The sequence below is a fragment of the Artemia sp. Qi Xiang Cuo genome, chromosome 1, assembly GCF_049724085.1.
Source record: "Artemia sp. Qi Xiang Cuo chromosome 1, ASM4972408v1, whole genome shotgun sequence".
Taxonomy (NCBI): domain Eukaryota; kingdom Metazoa; phylum Arthropoda; class Branchiopoda; order Anostraca; family Artemiidae; genus Artemia; species Artemia sp. Qi Xiang Cuo.
The window spans coordinates 42321434-42339015 of record NC_142794.1 but is presented as its reverse complement, the minus strand read 5'-3'; the positions used below and the strand labels follow the sequence as shown (position 1 = coordinate 42339015).

General features: G+C 34.9%; 1 protein-coding gene across 1 annotated transcript in view; it reads right to left on the bottom strand.

Moving 5' to 3' along the window:
- The window catches only part of LOC148956332 (uncharacterized), a 98561-nt gene that overhangs the window by 66992 nt on the left and 13987 nt on the right, over positions 1-17582 (bottom strand). Inside the window, exons 3-4 of the mRNA XM_089094984.1 lie at positions 14210-14333; positions 4709-4940 (exon numbers count right to left, since the gene is read on the bottom strand). Coding sequence (XP_088951110.1) covers positions 4709-4940; positions 14210-14333 — 356 coding nt within the window. The remainder of the gene's footprint in view (positions 1-4708; positions 4941-14209; positions 14334-17582) is intronic.

The following is a 17582-nucleotide window of genomic DNA, read 5'->3' as shown; positions in this document are numbered from 1 at the left end:
AATGAGAGTGATGTAAATACTAAATTTTCACTCTTTTATAGTAAGCTTTTAGAAATGGTTAAGAAAGTGGGAGCAGTGAAGAATTCGAATGGTCGAAAACATAATGGGAGGAAGCCATGGATAACGCATGACCTTCTTCGAAAAATAAATGTAAGAGATAGACTGTTTAAGTCACAAGCTTTAAGACCGACGGATGAGAATAAAGAGCGATACCGTGTTTTTCGTAATTGTTTGAATAATCTCCTCCGTGAGGCTAAACAAAAATATTTTAGTATGAAGTTTAATAATGTTAAAGGTAACCCGTTGAAAACTTGGCAAATAATCCGTAATGTTATAGGTCAGCGGTCTAATATTCTACCAACAGAAGTGACTGTTAATGAGGTTATAATTGCAGATGGTACTGGGATATGTAATGAGTTTTTAAATCATTTTTGTTCAGTAGGCCTACAAATAGCCGAGATGATTTCCTCGTCTCCAGATGAACCACCCTTTGGATCTACTCTACCATCGCCTGTAAATGTATCGCTAAATCTAAAGATGATTACATTAGATGAGTTAAGGGATATTATCTATAGTATGAAAAATAGTTCGTCCGGTAGTGACCTAGTTAGCCTAAAAATTCTAAAATACATTTTCCCTTGTATATCTGGTGTTCTGACATCACTGATTAATGATTGCTTCCGTTAAGGAAGGTTTCCAGATTGTTTAAAAAATGCAAGAGTGACACCGGTTTATAAAGGTGGTGATAGAAATGATTTGGGTAATTATCGCCCAATATCAGTCTTGCCAGTTATTTCTCGTCTTATTGAAAAATGTTTTAGTAATCGGTTGACCTATTTTTTAGAGAAGTTTAAATTGTTGAATAATAATCAGTTCGGTTTCAGAAAAGATAGGAAGACTGAGGATGCATTGATATTTTTGACTAGTATAATTAACATAGCTTTAGATGAAGGATTTAAGGTTGGTGCAGTGTTTCTAGACTTACAGAAGGCTTTTGATACAGTTGACCATGGCCTACTCCTGGAAAAATGCGAGGTCTATGGGATCCGAGGTAAAGCTCTTGACTTTATACGGAGATTCCTTAGTAACCGGTACCAGTTTGTAGAGATGACTTGTATACAATCAGGCGCCCGCCCAGTGACTAGTGGTGTCCCGCAGGGGTCAGTTCTTGGTCCGATTCTTTTTCTATTGTATATTAATGATATGCCTGATTGTATCCCAGGTTGTTGTTTTAATGTTAGTGATATGGTCAAAAATCCCAGGAATGAGACGGTGTCATTATTTGCTGATGACACAGTTGCTGTTAGTACCGCGAAGACAGAAGAATTACTTCAAACATCGATGAAAGATGCTATTGATAGGTTATATTCCTGGTTGAGGGTAAATAGATTAAAGGTTAATCTGGGTAAGACTAATTTTGTTATTTTTTCCCGTTCACCAGATTTTTATCCATGGTTTCAGGATATTGCAACACAGTATGGAGCTGTAAAGCGGGTGTGTTCTTATAAGTACCTGGGGGTTTATATTGATGATGTTTTATCATTCAAGCGCCATGTACATTATGTTTGTAAAACCGTGTCTCGGAACCTGGGTATAATGAGAAAACTTAAGCATTTTTTTCCTCCTTTTGTTATTCACCTTATTTATTATTCCCTTATCCATCCATATATATTGTATTGTAGTAGCGTTTGGCTTGGAACATTTCCTTCTATTGTTCGGCCAATACGAGTTCTACAAAACAACTCTGTTCGGCTGTTAGATGGCCTACAACCCCGGGACTCGGTACGAAACGTGTATGAGCGTGTAAAGATACTGCCAGCTTCTGGATTAAGGGAGTTGTATACACTTCTATTCATTTTTAGGATTCAGAGGGGTATAAACCTCCCGTGTTTTGATAGCTTGGCTAACCTGAGATCTTCTGTCCATGATTATGATACTAGGTCATCTGCAGAGATTAATATTCCACTGGTAGTTTTGGCCCGATCGATGTTTTCTTTGCTTCACAGGGGGATCAGAAGTTGGAACCATCTTGATCAAAATATAAAAAATATAGGTGATATTTCTTCGTTTAAGATAGTAATTAAAGGGATGCTTTTTAGTAAGTATGAATTTTAGTTTTTTTTTTTTTTTTTTTTTTTTTTTTTTTTTTTTGTTTTTTTTAATAATGATATTGGTAAATTTTTATGGCTCCTGGGGGTGATTATTATGAATATGATTGCAAATTTAATGAATATGTTAAGGTTTAAGGTTTGTGGTGCTGTTTGAGGACTGTTTTATAGATAGGTTATTATTTTTTTCGTTTTTTTTTTTTATTGCTTTTTGTTATGTTAGTGTATTTTTGCCACCCCCTTGGACAAGTTTTTACTTCTTGGGGTGGCCACTAAACTTATGTTAAATTGATTGTTTGTTTAAAATAAATCTCTCTCTCTCTCTTGGTGGAAAAGAGAAGGGATTTCTACAAGAAGTTTCTGAGTGGTAGGACCTTACGAGAATGAGAGGAAAGTATAAAAGGCATAAAGGTTTATGTTCACTGTGCTAGTTTCGGTATATTAGTTTTCTGCTCTCCTACAATTTTAATATATCAAAGGGAGAGGAAAATTTGCACTATTACTTCAAGCTGAGATTCAGTTCCATCCATCGACCGACGTGAATTCTTGAAATCCGGTGTATAGTTTTTTAGACTAAAAATACCTTGAAAACATGTTGAAAATCGCAAAAATAAGGGAAATTTTTCCCGCTTTTTAAGGTGATTTACATTCTTCTTTAAGCAAAAGCTTAAGTAATGTAATAATTATGGCAGGGTGAAAGGACAGATCTGAGACTAATGAATGCAATGATATAAGTATTTATTCAGTTTGCTGCAAGTTGCAGGTGCAGCTGGAGGTGTGTCGCAAAATTGGTTGTTTTAGAGGGAACATATACCTTAAAATGTGAATTAAGATGTGAAATGAGTACCATGGATAAAATTGCCAAGGATCTGGAACACGCAGCCAGTTGGCATAACAGTAAGATATTGTACTGGCATGTTAAGATAGTAAGACGAAGCAGTCCTAGTTAAAGATAGGAACGAGGCCTCCATTAGTGATGTAAGGAAAACATTAAATATAAATGCGCAGAACGGTTTATGCAGGAAGCGTTATAGAGTTGCAGGAAACGATATAGAACAGAATGAAAAAGTTTTTGACAATTTGAGAGGAGACAATCTGAAAGGAGTTAAGAGACAGTACTAAAAGGCTTGAAAAATGATAAGGACTCAAGCGCTGATAGCCTAGTTAATGAGTACTTGAAATACAGTCATTATGAAGTCAGAGATAAATTACTGAAGACTGTAAATATGATTTTAAAAAAAGGGGAAATATCTGGTTAATTTAGGGAAGCTTTCATTAAACCCCTTTATAAGAAAGGTGACAAGAGTGTGGCAATTCTAGATAACATAGCTTGGTTTCTGTCGGAAGCAGATTGCTTAGTACGATGGCACTTGTTAGACTGAGAGATGCTGCAGATAACGTTTTAACAGAAGAAAAGCATGGTTCTAGGAAGGGGGCCAAATTTTCTACCCTAAATAAATAACTGAGAAATTTCTAAATTATCGGAACCCTTTGGTTCTCAGTTTTACAGACTATGGACAGGCATGTGGTATACCAGATTAGTAAACGAAAGCGATAAGTGATATGTATAACAATAGAATGGATGCGGTCAACGCAAGAAGTGAGGCTAGCAGTTGGTTCGGTGTAGAATCCGGAGTTAAGTAGGGTTGTATCTATTTTCATTTATAAGCACTGTTTTGATGGATCTTGTCCTACGGAACACGGCAGGGGCTACGGGAAAAAGATGGTATCAAATAGGATGGTATAGCTCTCCAAGACTTGTAAGCGAAATGTTCAGAAGCCCAAGTCGCTTCGACTAGGAATAAATGATGTTGCGTACAGCTTGACTTGTCTGAGTAATGTTATCAGTAAATATGATAGATGAAGTGAAGATATAGCCAAGACACAGGGTATAATAGTTAGGAAGTATAAAACCAAGGAGGGGGGGGGGTGGGTTTCACAGCTGAGTAAAGCTCGGAAGAATAGGAAGACAAGTCTGCAAATTAAGGCTAGAATATTCAAATTCAGGCCAATTGTAGTTGTCAAGTATGGCTGGGAAACGTAGACACTTCGAAAAACTGAGGAAGATTTGTTAAATGAGTCTCAGGATAGTTTTAGGTATTCGTTTGACTAACCGTATAATTTGAGTGAAAAATTTGGTTGAATTCCTCTTTTTAGGGCTATAACTGAAAAAGGGTTAAGACGGCTAGGGCATGTTTTACGAATGAAGCATGACAGATTACCAGAGATTGTGCTTGTTGGTCTATCAATCAGGGGATGAATGAAAAGCAGGCTACCCCTAAATGGGGCAGGAGGGGGTTAAAAGAAATAAATTAAAGGAAATTGGAAGCTCAGGGGAGGGGATGGAGAGTAGAGCTATAAACAAATTGTGGCGGAGGAGGACCGTCTGCAGGTATGTTGGCTCAAGGCACCTGTATGCTACAAGGAGTTGACTCACCATCCAATTGAATAAAAGACTCATGAGTATCAGATTATAATTCTGGAACTATTTGTAAGACTTAACATTATTTAGAAAATAAAAATAATAAAAATTATGATGTAAAGACAAAAACAGACAAAACTTGTTTTGTTAAAGGTCAAAATTAGTAGACTGAACCCACCTGATAACGAGTTTAGTAGCTTCATTTTCTGGTGGTGGTTCAGGAGCCTCTCTAATGCTGGGAACTGTAGATTGTAGTGACATCACCTGTCCAGCAAAAACTTGCCCTTGATTATACATTTGATTCATAGTAGGCTCGAAGGAGCCAACGTTTGGTGCACCCATAGCTGGCTGAAATACTGGACCCACTCGGATAGGCACCCTGATGAATCCCGATGGAGGTGGGGGTGGAGCTATAAAAATAATTCTTCGAAATCTTAAATGCTCAACTCAATCAGCTAAATTTTCACACACAGATAGCTAGACGGAAGAGGAGTAAATTACAATTTTTAAAGAGGCTGTTAAAAAAGTACAGATCAGGCAAATCAAAGGGCAGGAAACAATTAAATAGCTTCGTATTTTTCTTAACAAGAGCAAAGCAGTAGTTAAAGATAATACTTTACAGGTAAAAATTTATTTTCGTGACAACCATTTAATTTACTAAATGTTAAATCAAAATGAAGTATGATTCACCCTTCTCCTACTTAATGTCAGTCTTACAGCAAGATTACATTGAGGGGGGGGGGAGGGTTTAGGACTAAAAAAGTATTTTTAATCTTTGGCAAGGTTTTCTTATGGATCGTTTTATTTTGAATTTTAAATCCCAATCAGGTAAAAACCGTCCAACAAAGTAATTTTGTTTTCTTCTTAAATCCAAATTAATCCAAATTTTGCAAAAAAATGTAAAATGATATTGGAAACCAGCCGCAAAAAATTATATAGATCATCTACTAACCATATGTCAACAGAAAAAGTCAATTTTCTAACGGTGTAAAAAATAACAAGCCAATCTTACAGAATTAAAAAAAGGAATTTGAATTATTCGATTTTAACTAGTGTAGACTACTACCTGACTCCCAGTTTTCCAGAAAATACCGAATGTAGACGCACTTTAAACCGTATTCAGAAAAATTCAATGAAAATTACCAAATAATAAGATTTAAGAGAAAACACCAACTACTAGATTAATACCCCGAGTCATCGTTGTCGTCGCCATCCCCGTCGTCTTTCCAAATGCCTAAAAAAGTGACGCATTTGGACGCAGTCGTATCAGATTTCATGGACTTCATTTTTTTTTATTTAGCTCTCGGTGAACGTAGGGGGGCCTTTACACTTCATCCCATACTTGACAAAAATCGTCGCAGCCAAAGTTACGTTTTTGATCCCATTCCTCTTTTCATTTTTTACTGTTTTCAGAACGTTGAAAAGTCTTTCCAAAACAAAATTTGATCAGGGAAGTTCAAAAATAAACCAAGTGACATGAAGAACACTAGTGAACCTTAGCACTCCACTTGGCGTCTTGATGGACGACACCCAATTCCAGAAATCAATCGGGTTTCCGCCACTGAGCAAACTGTCGTCTGGACTAAGCAGCATCAATGCCCGCCATACTTTTTCAACCAGCCCAAAATCCCACGAGGAGTGCCCGAACTTTAGGCAAAAAAGCCGCAACGACAGAATATCACCATCCTATGCGACTTTTGGGTCTACAATCTCTACAAAGTTTTAAATGTCGTGATCAAACGGAAATCAGTCGACTAGCTGGGACACAGCTTCAATATAAAATTTCTGGGCAATCTCCTTGATGCTCTTGCTTTTCTCCGTGAACTTTGTATCTTTTCTTTGTAAGGAAAACAGACGGGTGGTCACTAGACTCAACTTGTTTCAAATAGTCTTTTAGCATGAAATCCTGACAAAGGCTCTTCACAACTTCTACCACTTCTTTTTCAAGCAAGTAAAATCGGAAATGTGCATAGGTGCTTCAATTTGTATTTATCTATCACGTAGTTCCTTCCACGTTGGTTATTTTGTTTCAAATTTCACGGGCCTATCCAAGTCAGACGAAAGCAAGAACGTTTGTCAATCCCTTTTGCCAAAATCCCGCCGTTGCATCCGAAATTCCTATTTCCGTAAAAAAAATCCAAAGACTTGGCAATGAAAAAAGTGGAAAATGCAAATTTAAAGTAGAAACAAAGTACTAAAGTAGGTCTAAAAATATTAGAGGAGAAACATTCAAAATGAAGTAGTCTACTCTAAAATATAGTAGAAATGGAAGCATTGTTAATTATTATTAACCAAGTTTGAATGATGGAGGACAGACATATTCTAATTCTGTTTTATTGTTGTTGTTTTTTTGTACGTTCGCCCATGACAGTGCCCTTGCACTGCCAGCCTAGCATTACTTTTCTTGTCCAATCTTTTATTTTCTACTTTTGTTATTTATTTGCTTATTTACTTTTTAGTTCATGTTGAATAGTCAATTTCTCATGTTCATTAAATCCAATAATTACCAGCTCAACCCTCCGTTGAAACCATATTATTTTGTTGCAACGTAATATTTGAGTTTAGCAAATAAATAAATTCGTTCATTCATTAATTTTATTTTCTCACCAGTAGAATATTCCTTAAAACATTGTAAAGCAATTTTAACTCAAATATATTCAGTTTCGTTCGAAATATAATTCCTCATACAAGAATCACAAGCAAAAGCTCTACACAAAATGAGGGACACAACGTTTAATAATGTAATTGCGGTGGAGATCAAGCGTTCCATTATCACCTGTCATAAGGATCTTTCAGTACATGTAACCCATTTGTTAGACCAAGTTCTGCAATCTACTCTGCAAAGGTGGGCCACTGCCCAGGCCATCAGTGGATCATTGGCCAAATCTTCGAAGCGCAATAACGAGTTCAATGTCTGTTTAAACCAGACTCCTGTATTAGATTAATACTCATACCTTTCATTTATGAGCGTGATGTTGCTAGTTTTTAATATTATAATCCCATCACATTGTTAAAATGTCAAAGCTAACATAAAGAAAATAATAACCCCTGTGCCCTGTTCCTTTTTGCTATCCCTGCTTTAACTACGTAACACCAAATCCCCTTAAGATTCATACCCTTTTGCAGAATTTTCATTCCAACCTAACCTTGAAAGACCACTTTTCTTCTTATATGCTGCTTAATACAATGTGTCCAAGAATATCGAGCTACTTAATTCACTATTTCACGGTACATATAGTTCAAACTCCGTCGTTCCTGGCACATAGCACCTCATAACTAAGATGTGTCCCTAAAAAATTCTTCAATTAACATATTTTAGTAGCTTATGTCATATACTGCTCTCATTTCTTCAGTCATCACAAGCTTTCAATATTTTGAGTCTATTCAGATTCTTTCACCCCCTAATACGCCTATAACTTGAACCTAAGTGTATTATACTTGTACTATTCTGCTTTCTACGTTTCCCTGACACAGTCACCCTTCAATACAGGTTCCCGTAACTAAAATAAATTACCTACTGCTACACCCTTCGATTTAACTTTCAACTCTTGCAAGAAATTCATGAAACCAATTGTCCTGACATTATTTCTCCTAAAAATGTAACAATATTCCTTTCTATAAATTTTGTTATGTTTCACATAAACATTGCACGTTTTACTCGGAAGCTATATCTTCAACAGTATTCTAAATAAGGTCTGAATAATAGAGGGGCATTAAAGAATTCAGAAACTCAATTATATCCTTTTATCTAAGATGAACAAAACAGAAGGAATTTGTCTGGGTAACTGAAAAAAAGCAAAGGACAACAGATTAAGAACAGGCTAAGCTTCAAGCAATATCCTAATATCGGTGACAAGGTATTTATGCTTAAAATATATATATATATATATATATATATATATATATATATATATATATATATATATATATATATATATATATATATATATATATATATATATATATATATATATATACATATATAGACCCCGGCCCCGCGCCGGCAGATCGACCGAACGCCACCGACGAGAGGCCCGGTCGGCCGCCACCGAAGTGTCGCAACGCCACCGGCTCACCGCAGGAGCGCCACCGCCGGCAGAAGCGGCGGCATTCGGTCGACTTTAAATTAATTTTGCGGCAATTCTTTATTGCGTCAACCGCAAGGTCGGAGCTTTTCCTTCTCTTGTGGTTTAGTATTTCGATTTTCCTGATTAGAGATCCAGCAGGGCTTCCACTATCCCCGAATTTTCGGGTATTTCCCCGAAAAAAATTTGGTTCCCCGAAAATCACGCAATCACGGTGCCACCCTTAGTGATTTATTACCAGTGAGTTTCCCTGCCAAATATTACTTTGCATACCATAATTCTTCACTACTCTCTTGTTCGTTAATTTTCGTCTCTTTTGTTACTTTGCATAAAAACCAGACAGATACAATATGCAATTGCAAACATTGCAATATACACAGTTCTTCATATGTTGACAAAAAAAAGTGTCGTCTTTATGAAATGAGTTTAAATCATTTCGAATGCAGTTTCCCAATCGCTATTTCTTACATCATTCGTAGTCAAGAATTTTATTTTCAAGTTGAATAGAATTATAGAACGCACTCACTACTATAGAGCTTCAGCCTTCAGTTGGATTTTGAAATTGACAGCCGACAGATTGTTTCTACACCTGAATAATAAGTTTGCAGGGTTTTTTTCTTTTGCTGTTTTTAGATAAGATTTTCTTAATGTTTAATACTCAATAGTTGAACGCCTCATAGAAAATACAATCTTCTTTCTGAAAAAATTATGAGTTTATAATTTGGAATGAATCCCTAAAAGAAAAAAATGAATAATATCCAAAAGAGCAGCCAAAAGCAATAAAAAAGCAGCAGTTCAGCCTTAGCCTACATGACATATATTCTATAAAGACGCCAAAAAAGCTTAAAAATGTAATTTTTTTTTAAATTGTTATTAAAAACCATTTTTTATTACAATAAGGATTTTTAGGAATCCAAAAGAGCAAAAAAAAAAAAAAAAACAATCAATATCAAAGTCGCCCATTTCATCTGTTTTAAAGGTGACAAAACAGATATAGGCAAAGGGCATTATGAAAAAACTTAAGCTTCCAAGTTCAAAGTTAAATTCAAAGTTTTTACCCAGATAACTGACGAATTTTGTGATACGGTATTTGAAGTTTTGTATGCAGTAATGTTCGATGAAAAGAAATCCTACTAATTTTGATAATTATTTATGTTCAGAATACATAGCTAATAGAACCTTAAACGCCACAGCCATTTCGTTTCTACCAGATTTTTACTTCTCTTGATGAATAACGAAGCAGACCAGTTTCCAGCCAGCGACTTGTGAATTTTTGAACTCAAGAATAGGCTCGAATCTGTTGTAAATTTAAGCTGTGATTTGAGAAAGACTGATAAAACATTAATGTTTGCGGTCAAAATTGATCGCGCAGGTGGCGCGGCGCCATCTTACCGGCGGCGCGCTGTTTTGGCCCCGCCGCCGCCGGCCTTCCTTCATCGGCGCAGTGCCAGCGCCGATATATATATATATATATATATATATATATATATATATATATATATATATATATATATATATATATATATATATATATATATATATATATATATATATATATATATATATATATATATATATATATATATATATATATATATATATATATATATTTATATATATATATATATATATATATATATATATATATATATATATATATATATATATATATATATATATATATATATATATATATATATATATATATATATATATATATGTATATATATGTGTATGTATATGTATATATATATATATATATATATATATATATATATATATATCTATATATATATATATATATATATATATATATATATATATATATATATATATATATATATATATATATATATATATATATATATGTATATGTATATATATATGTATATATATATATATATATATATATATATATATATATACATATATATATATATATATATATATATATATATATATATATATATATATATATATATATATATATATATATATATATATATATATATGTATATGTATATATATATATATATATATATATATATATGTATATATATATATATATATATATATATATATATATATATATATATATATATATATATATATATATATATATATATATATATATATATATATATATATATATATATATATATATATTATGGTAAATGTCCGAAATCTAGTTAATGTCGACATTCACCAGTGAATGTTCGAAATCCTTTTTCTCTGCTTCGATTCAATTAGTTTTGCGAATCAGCTCTTTCAGTCTATGATGGTAAAAGTTAAAGTTAGGTTAGATTATGTTACTTTAGATTAGGTTAAGTTAGATTAGATTAGGTTAAATTTGGTTCTAAATATTAGAAATGGGCTAAAGACCTAACTTACGCTAACCTAAGCCAACCTAACCTCGACTAACCTAACCTCCCATCACCAAACCTTGCATTAAATTGAAAAAATTGACTGGCAATGGTGACATTCAAAAAGGTATTTCGGATATTCACCGGTGAATATCGACATTCACCAATTTGCAGACATTCACCGCACTGTAACACACACACAAACACACACAATATATATATATATATATATATATATATATATATATATATATATATATATATATATATATATATATATATATATATATATATATATATATATATATATATATATATATATATATATATATAGTACCGGGAGAACGGCGGCTTAGCCTTCGGACCCCGGCACTCGGTATGCGGCAGGCCTCTATTTATGGATTCTCATTATTGCTCGTCTTGTAAACGCAGGCAACTCGAGCCTTTTCTTGATGTCACGATGTTACAATGGACCTTAACTTAAAAGCAGTGCGTTTGTAAAATTACTTTTTTTTATTGGACCTTTAACTTTTGCCTCGGCTTTTCTTTTGTCATTATGAAAGATATATCGCCCAACCTTTGTTTCTTTTACTTGTTCAGGTGGTGGGACAAAAACGTCTTCTTTTACCTTGGCTTATCTTTTGTCATTATGAAAGACATATCATCGAACTTTATTTCTTTTAATTCTTGACGTGGCGGGACAAAAACTTCTTTTTGTTCCAACGATTTATCTAGTCCAGGTTTTTGATTTTCAAAGGTATGGTTGGCATTGATGATTTTATCCATGTCAAAATCCAAAACCCAATCATCATCGCTATCATTTTCAATTTGTTTGGTTCGTTTTACCTCGGCTTGCCTTTCGTCATTATGACATACGTATCGCCGAACTTTTGTTTCTTTTTAACACAGGTATGGTAGGGATTGATGATCTTATCCATTTCCAAATCCAAAACCCAATCATCATCGCTATCATTTTCAATTTCTTTGGTTCGTTTTACATCAGCTTGTCTTTCGTCATTATGACATACGTATAACCGAACCTTTTTTTTGTTTTAACACAGGTATGGTAGGCATTAATGACCATATCCATGTCAAAATCCCAGACCCAATTAGCTTCGCTATCATTTTCAATTTTGACACTTTCCGATTCTCGCTGTCAAGGTTGATTTTCATTGACTCGCTCACATGTTCGGTGTCATATGTCTTCTCAACACCTGTGTCTTTGCTTTTCATTTTTGACTTGTTCACATGCTCGGTGTCGCATGTCTTCTAATTACGTGTGTCTTTGCTCTTCATTTTAATTTTTGACACGCCAAAGCTGTTCTTCTAACCGCGTGTGTATTTGCTCTACACTTTCGTTTTGGACTCACTCATATGTACGGTGTCACATGTCTCCTAACCGCGTGTGTCTTTGCTCTTCATTTTCATTTTTTACTCGCTCCTATGCTCGGTGTCACATTTCTTCTAATCGTGTGTGTCTTTGCTCTTCGTTTTCATTTGTGACACACCAAAGCTGTTCTTCTAACCGCGTGTGTATTTGCTCTACATTTTCATTTTTGACTCGCTCATATGCTCGGTGTCGCATGTCTTCTAACCGCGTATGTCTTTTCTCTATTTTTTCATTTTTGACACGCCGCTGCTTTTCTTCTAACCACGCATTTTTGCCCTTCATTTTCATTTTTGACTCGCTCACATGCTCGGTGTCGCATGTCTTCTAACCGCATGTGTCTTTGCTCTTCGTTTTCATTTTTGACATGCTAGAATTGTTGTTTTTGCATATCTTCTAACCGCCCGTGTCTTTGCTCTTCATTTTTGACACGTTATTGGATTTTGATTAAGTCAGACAGTTTGGCAAGGGCCTTTGCTTTAGCTGCCTGTATTGGTATTGTCGGAATTGATGGCCCAGGTTGTCGACTATCACATCTTATCAGGTTTGATAGTTCAGGTGTTGGTTTCAAAGAATCAACATTTATAGTAACTGCAACTGCAAATTTCCGTTTTTGCGGTTTTTTACTTCTTTTTTTTGTTTCCGCAGGGGATAAATACTAAACAATATGCATTTTATAGACCATGGTATTGATCGGAAAATTTTCAAGCGGGAGTGGATGTTCAGATACACCCTAGGATGAGGCCCTATTCTATCCTTTTCATGAGTCGTTGGACAGTGGACACACGCCGGGTTTTATCACTTTCATTTTGTTTCATGGCACCATAACCTGTGTTCCTTTCTTGTTGTTCCTCAGAAAGGAGAACAGCAAACCTTAGCACCAGGTTTAAACAGCTGCGCTTTCAAGTAGAAACACGCGTATGTGTTTTTCATCCTATTTATTCAGCTTTTTGCGGCAAGTTACTGCATTATCATGAATTAGGGACTGCTGTCGAACATTTAAACATTAGAAAACACAACCGTAAAAAACCAACAAAAGTCAAAAACCAACAACAAAATTATTGGGTTATTTTATTTGGTCCAAAATCAATTCTTTTTTTTTCCTTTTAAGTTTTGGCAATTTTAGGTGAAATCCCAGATTAGTTTAAGACGGCATTTCTTTCCCATGATTAACCTATTCAGCAGTTAGAAGTTATGATTATTACAAAACTTCACAACTTAACATTAGGAACTTGAATCAGGTCGACGAAATTTGAGACATATTAATTCTAGGAACTATTTTGATTCTAGTATCCCAGGAAATTTGCTTTTCAGTGAGGCTATATTCAAAACTATAGAATCGAATTTGGTGTTACTTTAGGTTTTATAAATTCAGAAGCCATAATTTATAGCTATTCCAAGTCATCACAACTTAAAATCAATTATTGTTAATGGTTTTAATCCGGTTAAATGGAGTTCAACACATGCCAATTCTGGGAAACATTTTGATTCTAATATCCCAGGGAATCTGTTGTTTTTTTTTTATTTAGGCCATAATCAGAGCTTTGGAGTCAAGAGTTTTGGATTCAGTAATAAATTGATGACAAAGTTTTTGAGTCAAAGTGGGAAGCACTACATGATAATTAGACTTGATTTTGCCAACTTGACATTTGACTTCTCAAAATGACCAAGTTTTTAGTTAGCAGTGACGGAATACCAGTTTAGGAAATGTTCAGCAGTAAAATAAGCCTAAATTTTTTTTAAACAGAGGTACAGATTTAACCAATTTAAAATTTCTGTTATTATTTAAAAAAAACTAGCAATTTCAAGAGCCAGATTGGTGTGAATATTAATTTCCAACTTACGTGCTAGTGTTCGTGGTCTAGTAATCTGAGAAGGTAAAAACATGTTTCTTGGTGGAGGTGGTGGAGCAAGCCGTCTATGTTCCAATGATTGAAGTCCCCCAGGTGGTGGAGGAGGTGGCGCCATCTGTACATAAAGTTAACTTATAAAATATTATTTTGCTACATCTATTTCATTTCCTGATACTATAACACTACACATATATGTCCAGTAGAAGTTCTAGCGGCAACTTAAATATGAACTAATCCTATACTTTTGCTTGTCCTGAGAAAGAATGCAGATAGTATTTGTTGCATAAAAATGTTCGTTCGTCAACAAGCGTGTCCAAGATAAACCAATCTTTTTACTTAAGTATATTGTCTTTTTATTTGGTATCGAATTTTATGGTGCATTTTCAGTGGGCTAGGAAGAAAAGAACTAAATACATGCATATAGGGATTTTGATATAACATAACAATTACGGTTGCACCAATTCAAGGAAATGTAAACGGGGAAAGGATAAATGTAATTTTCAAAATCAAGAAGGGGGGGGGGTGTTCTTTTTTAGTTTTGTTCACGAAAATAAAAATTGCATTTCTCAATGAAAACGCCAACAAAAAACATATGCAAAACCTGGGAAGCAGTGAGATTGCGTAACTAGAACCGCGTCTGTAAATGGTGTTGCATGATGACCTTGAGGAGTGGCAACCCTCGAGGAAATTATAACCTAGTAAATGACACAAAATTTGCACTGGATTTCTATCAATTGACAATTCTTCTGGGTTTGGGCTGAAAAACCTCTTCCTAGATAAGTTATCTATTGTGGGCTGCCTCCCCATGATAGTATGATATTTGTAGGCATGAATTAATACTGAGTTGGAGCTAATAGGCTTGAAAATGCCTGTTCAGGATTTCGACTGTTGTTGATAGAAGAGCGTCACCATATGTAGAAACCATGTTGTGACTGAGGTTGGTCCAGGATTGAATAAAGCCATCCATTGACACTGGAGGTCCCAGGGACTTCTTACTACCTGGTTTTTATGCCGGCATAAGTGCTTTGTGTGGACTTAAGAAGATTTATTAGTCCATGTCCTGCACTGGTTTGGGACCCATTACTTTCCTTAAGGCAATAATATTTTCAATAATACAAAAAATATGAAAATTGATACTTAGAATGCTACAAGGTTAAAAAACACCTATTGTATTAACATTTTGACAGAAGAGTTATGACATCTTGAACTGGACGAGCTTGGAGTTTCAGAAACCCATATATCACGGGTAGGGAACATAAAATTAGTAGAATTTATTTACTCAAGCACGAAGAGTGGGGTGCATAGGCAGAGAGTAGGCCTCGTGATGAAAAACTAGTACTACTACTACTTACAACTCACCGCAGCACCAAGCTGCCCGAGGCCAAGACAGCTACGCAGGCTCTTCCTCCATCCCAATCTATTCAAAGTCTCTCTCTTTACACCTTCCCAGGAAGTTTCCATTTCCCTTAAATCTTGCTTTATGACATCCAGCTCCCACCCCAACCTAAGACAGCCTGCCTTTCGTTTAGCCCTACACGGTTGGTCAAAAAGGACAGTCTTCGGCAATCTGTCATCCTTCATCCACAGAAAATGCCCTAGTCATCTCAACCTTTCTCTTATTATAGTCTTAGAAAGCAGGATTGAACCATACTTTTCGTACGACCTACTATTTGAAATAAGGTCAGTCAGCTACGGACCCAGAACAATCCGTAGGCAGTTTCTCTGGAAAAACAACCAGCAATTCTTCATCCGTTTTTCGGAACGCCCATGCTTCAGAACCATACTTGACCACTGTCTCACTGTAGCTTCCAATATTCTAATCTTGCTTTGCAGACTTATCTTCTTATTCTTCCAAACTTTTTTTAAGGCCTACTATTTGAAATAAGGTCAGTCAGCCCGGTACCCAGAGCAATCCGTAGGCAGTTTCTCTGGAAAAACAACCAACAATTCTTCATCCGCTTTTCGAAACGCCCATGCTTCAGAACCACACTTGACTACTGTCTCACTGTAGCTTCCAATATTCTAATCTTGCTTTGCAGACTTATCTTCTTATTCTTCCAAACTTTTTTTAAATGGGAAAAAACATCCTGAGCCATGGATATTCTACTTTTAACATCTCCAGCGCTCCCACCGTCTTTACTAATAATACTACCAAGGTAAGTGAATCTGTCGACCTGATCAATCTTTTCATTACCCAACATCACCTTTTCATCTCCACTTATTCCTAGTCTTAGCGACTTTTTTATTCTTAGCGACATTAATTTACAAACCTATTTTGGAACCTTGAAATTGCGAAACCTCTAAAAGTTTATTCCTTTTGCACAAACTTTCATCGAGGATGCATAAATCATCAGCATAATCTAAATCCAGGAAAGTTTTTCCTCCCTAATTGATTCCGTGTTATCCCATTGCATTTCCTGTACTCCATTAGACAAAGTCCATCAAAATGATCCATATAAAGGGGGATAGAACACAACCCTGCTTAACTCCTGATTTAATATGAGACCAGCTGCTAACCTCATTTCCTACTTGAACCGCAGGGTTGTTACTCTCGTATATAGCACTAATCACTTTAATGTATTTGTCTGGTATACCATACAAGGATAAGACCTTTGCTAAAGCTCTTCTATCAACAGAATCGAACGCATACTCATAATCTATAAATGATGAATAAGGAATCTGTAAGTCTTGCTTAGGTTGGGAAAATATTGATGATGGAATGCTACTTGCTCATTTTACAATTAGAAAGTACAATATATCAGTTATAGTAGTATATGCCCTGTAGAACTGACTGATGGAGAAAGTACTGTCTCACATGAAGTCCACTTACAGCTATAGGAACAAAAAGATAAGAACCCAAATACAAATAAAGTTTTTTTATTAGGGGATTTTAATACCCAGGTTGGTAGAACTAGAGATAGATTGCATTGTAGCCAAGGTAAATCTGGTGTAGGAAATAAAATAGTAATGATTATTTACTGATGCGATTTTATAGGCTTAAAAATTAGTTATAATCAATACAGTATTTGATCATAAAATGGTCTATAACCTAACATGTCGTAGCCTATGACAAACAAGAAAAAAATAATAAATGAATAATAAAGTTAAATGGCCGAGAAAACGAGGGTAATGTCCGCCAGTGGACAGAAAAGAAGTGAAAATAACAGAAGTAGATTTTGGAAATGTATTTAAGCTCACACGGTACTTATATGATGGTAAGACGGTCATCTTTATTGATTATGTACATCAAACAGCAGAACATCCAAAAATGATTATTAGATTTTAATATTCCAATAAATCCATGTAGCTTTTAAAGGCTTTTGCTTTCAGAGAATCACCTCTCAAAGATTCTTTTTTGCACTCT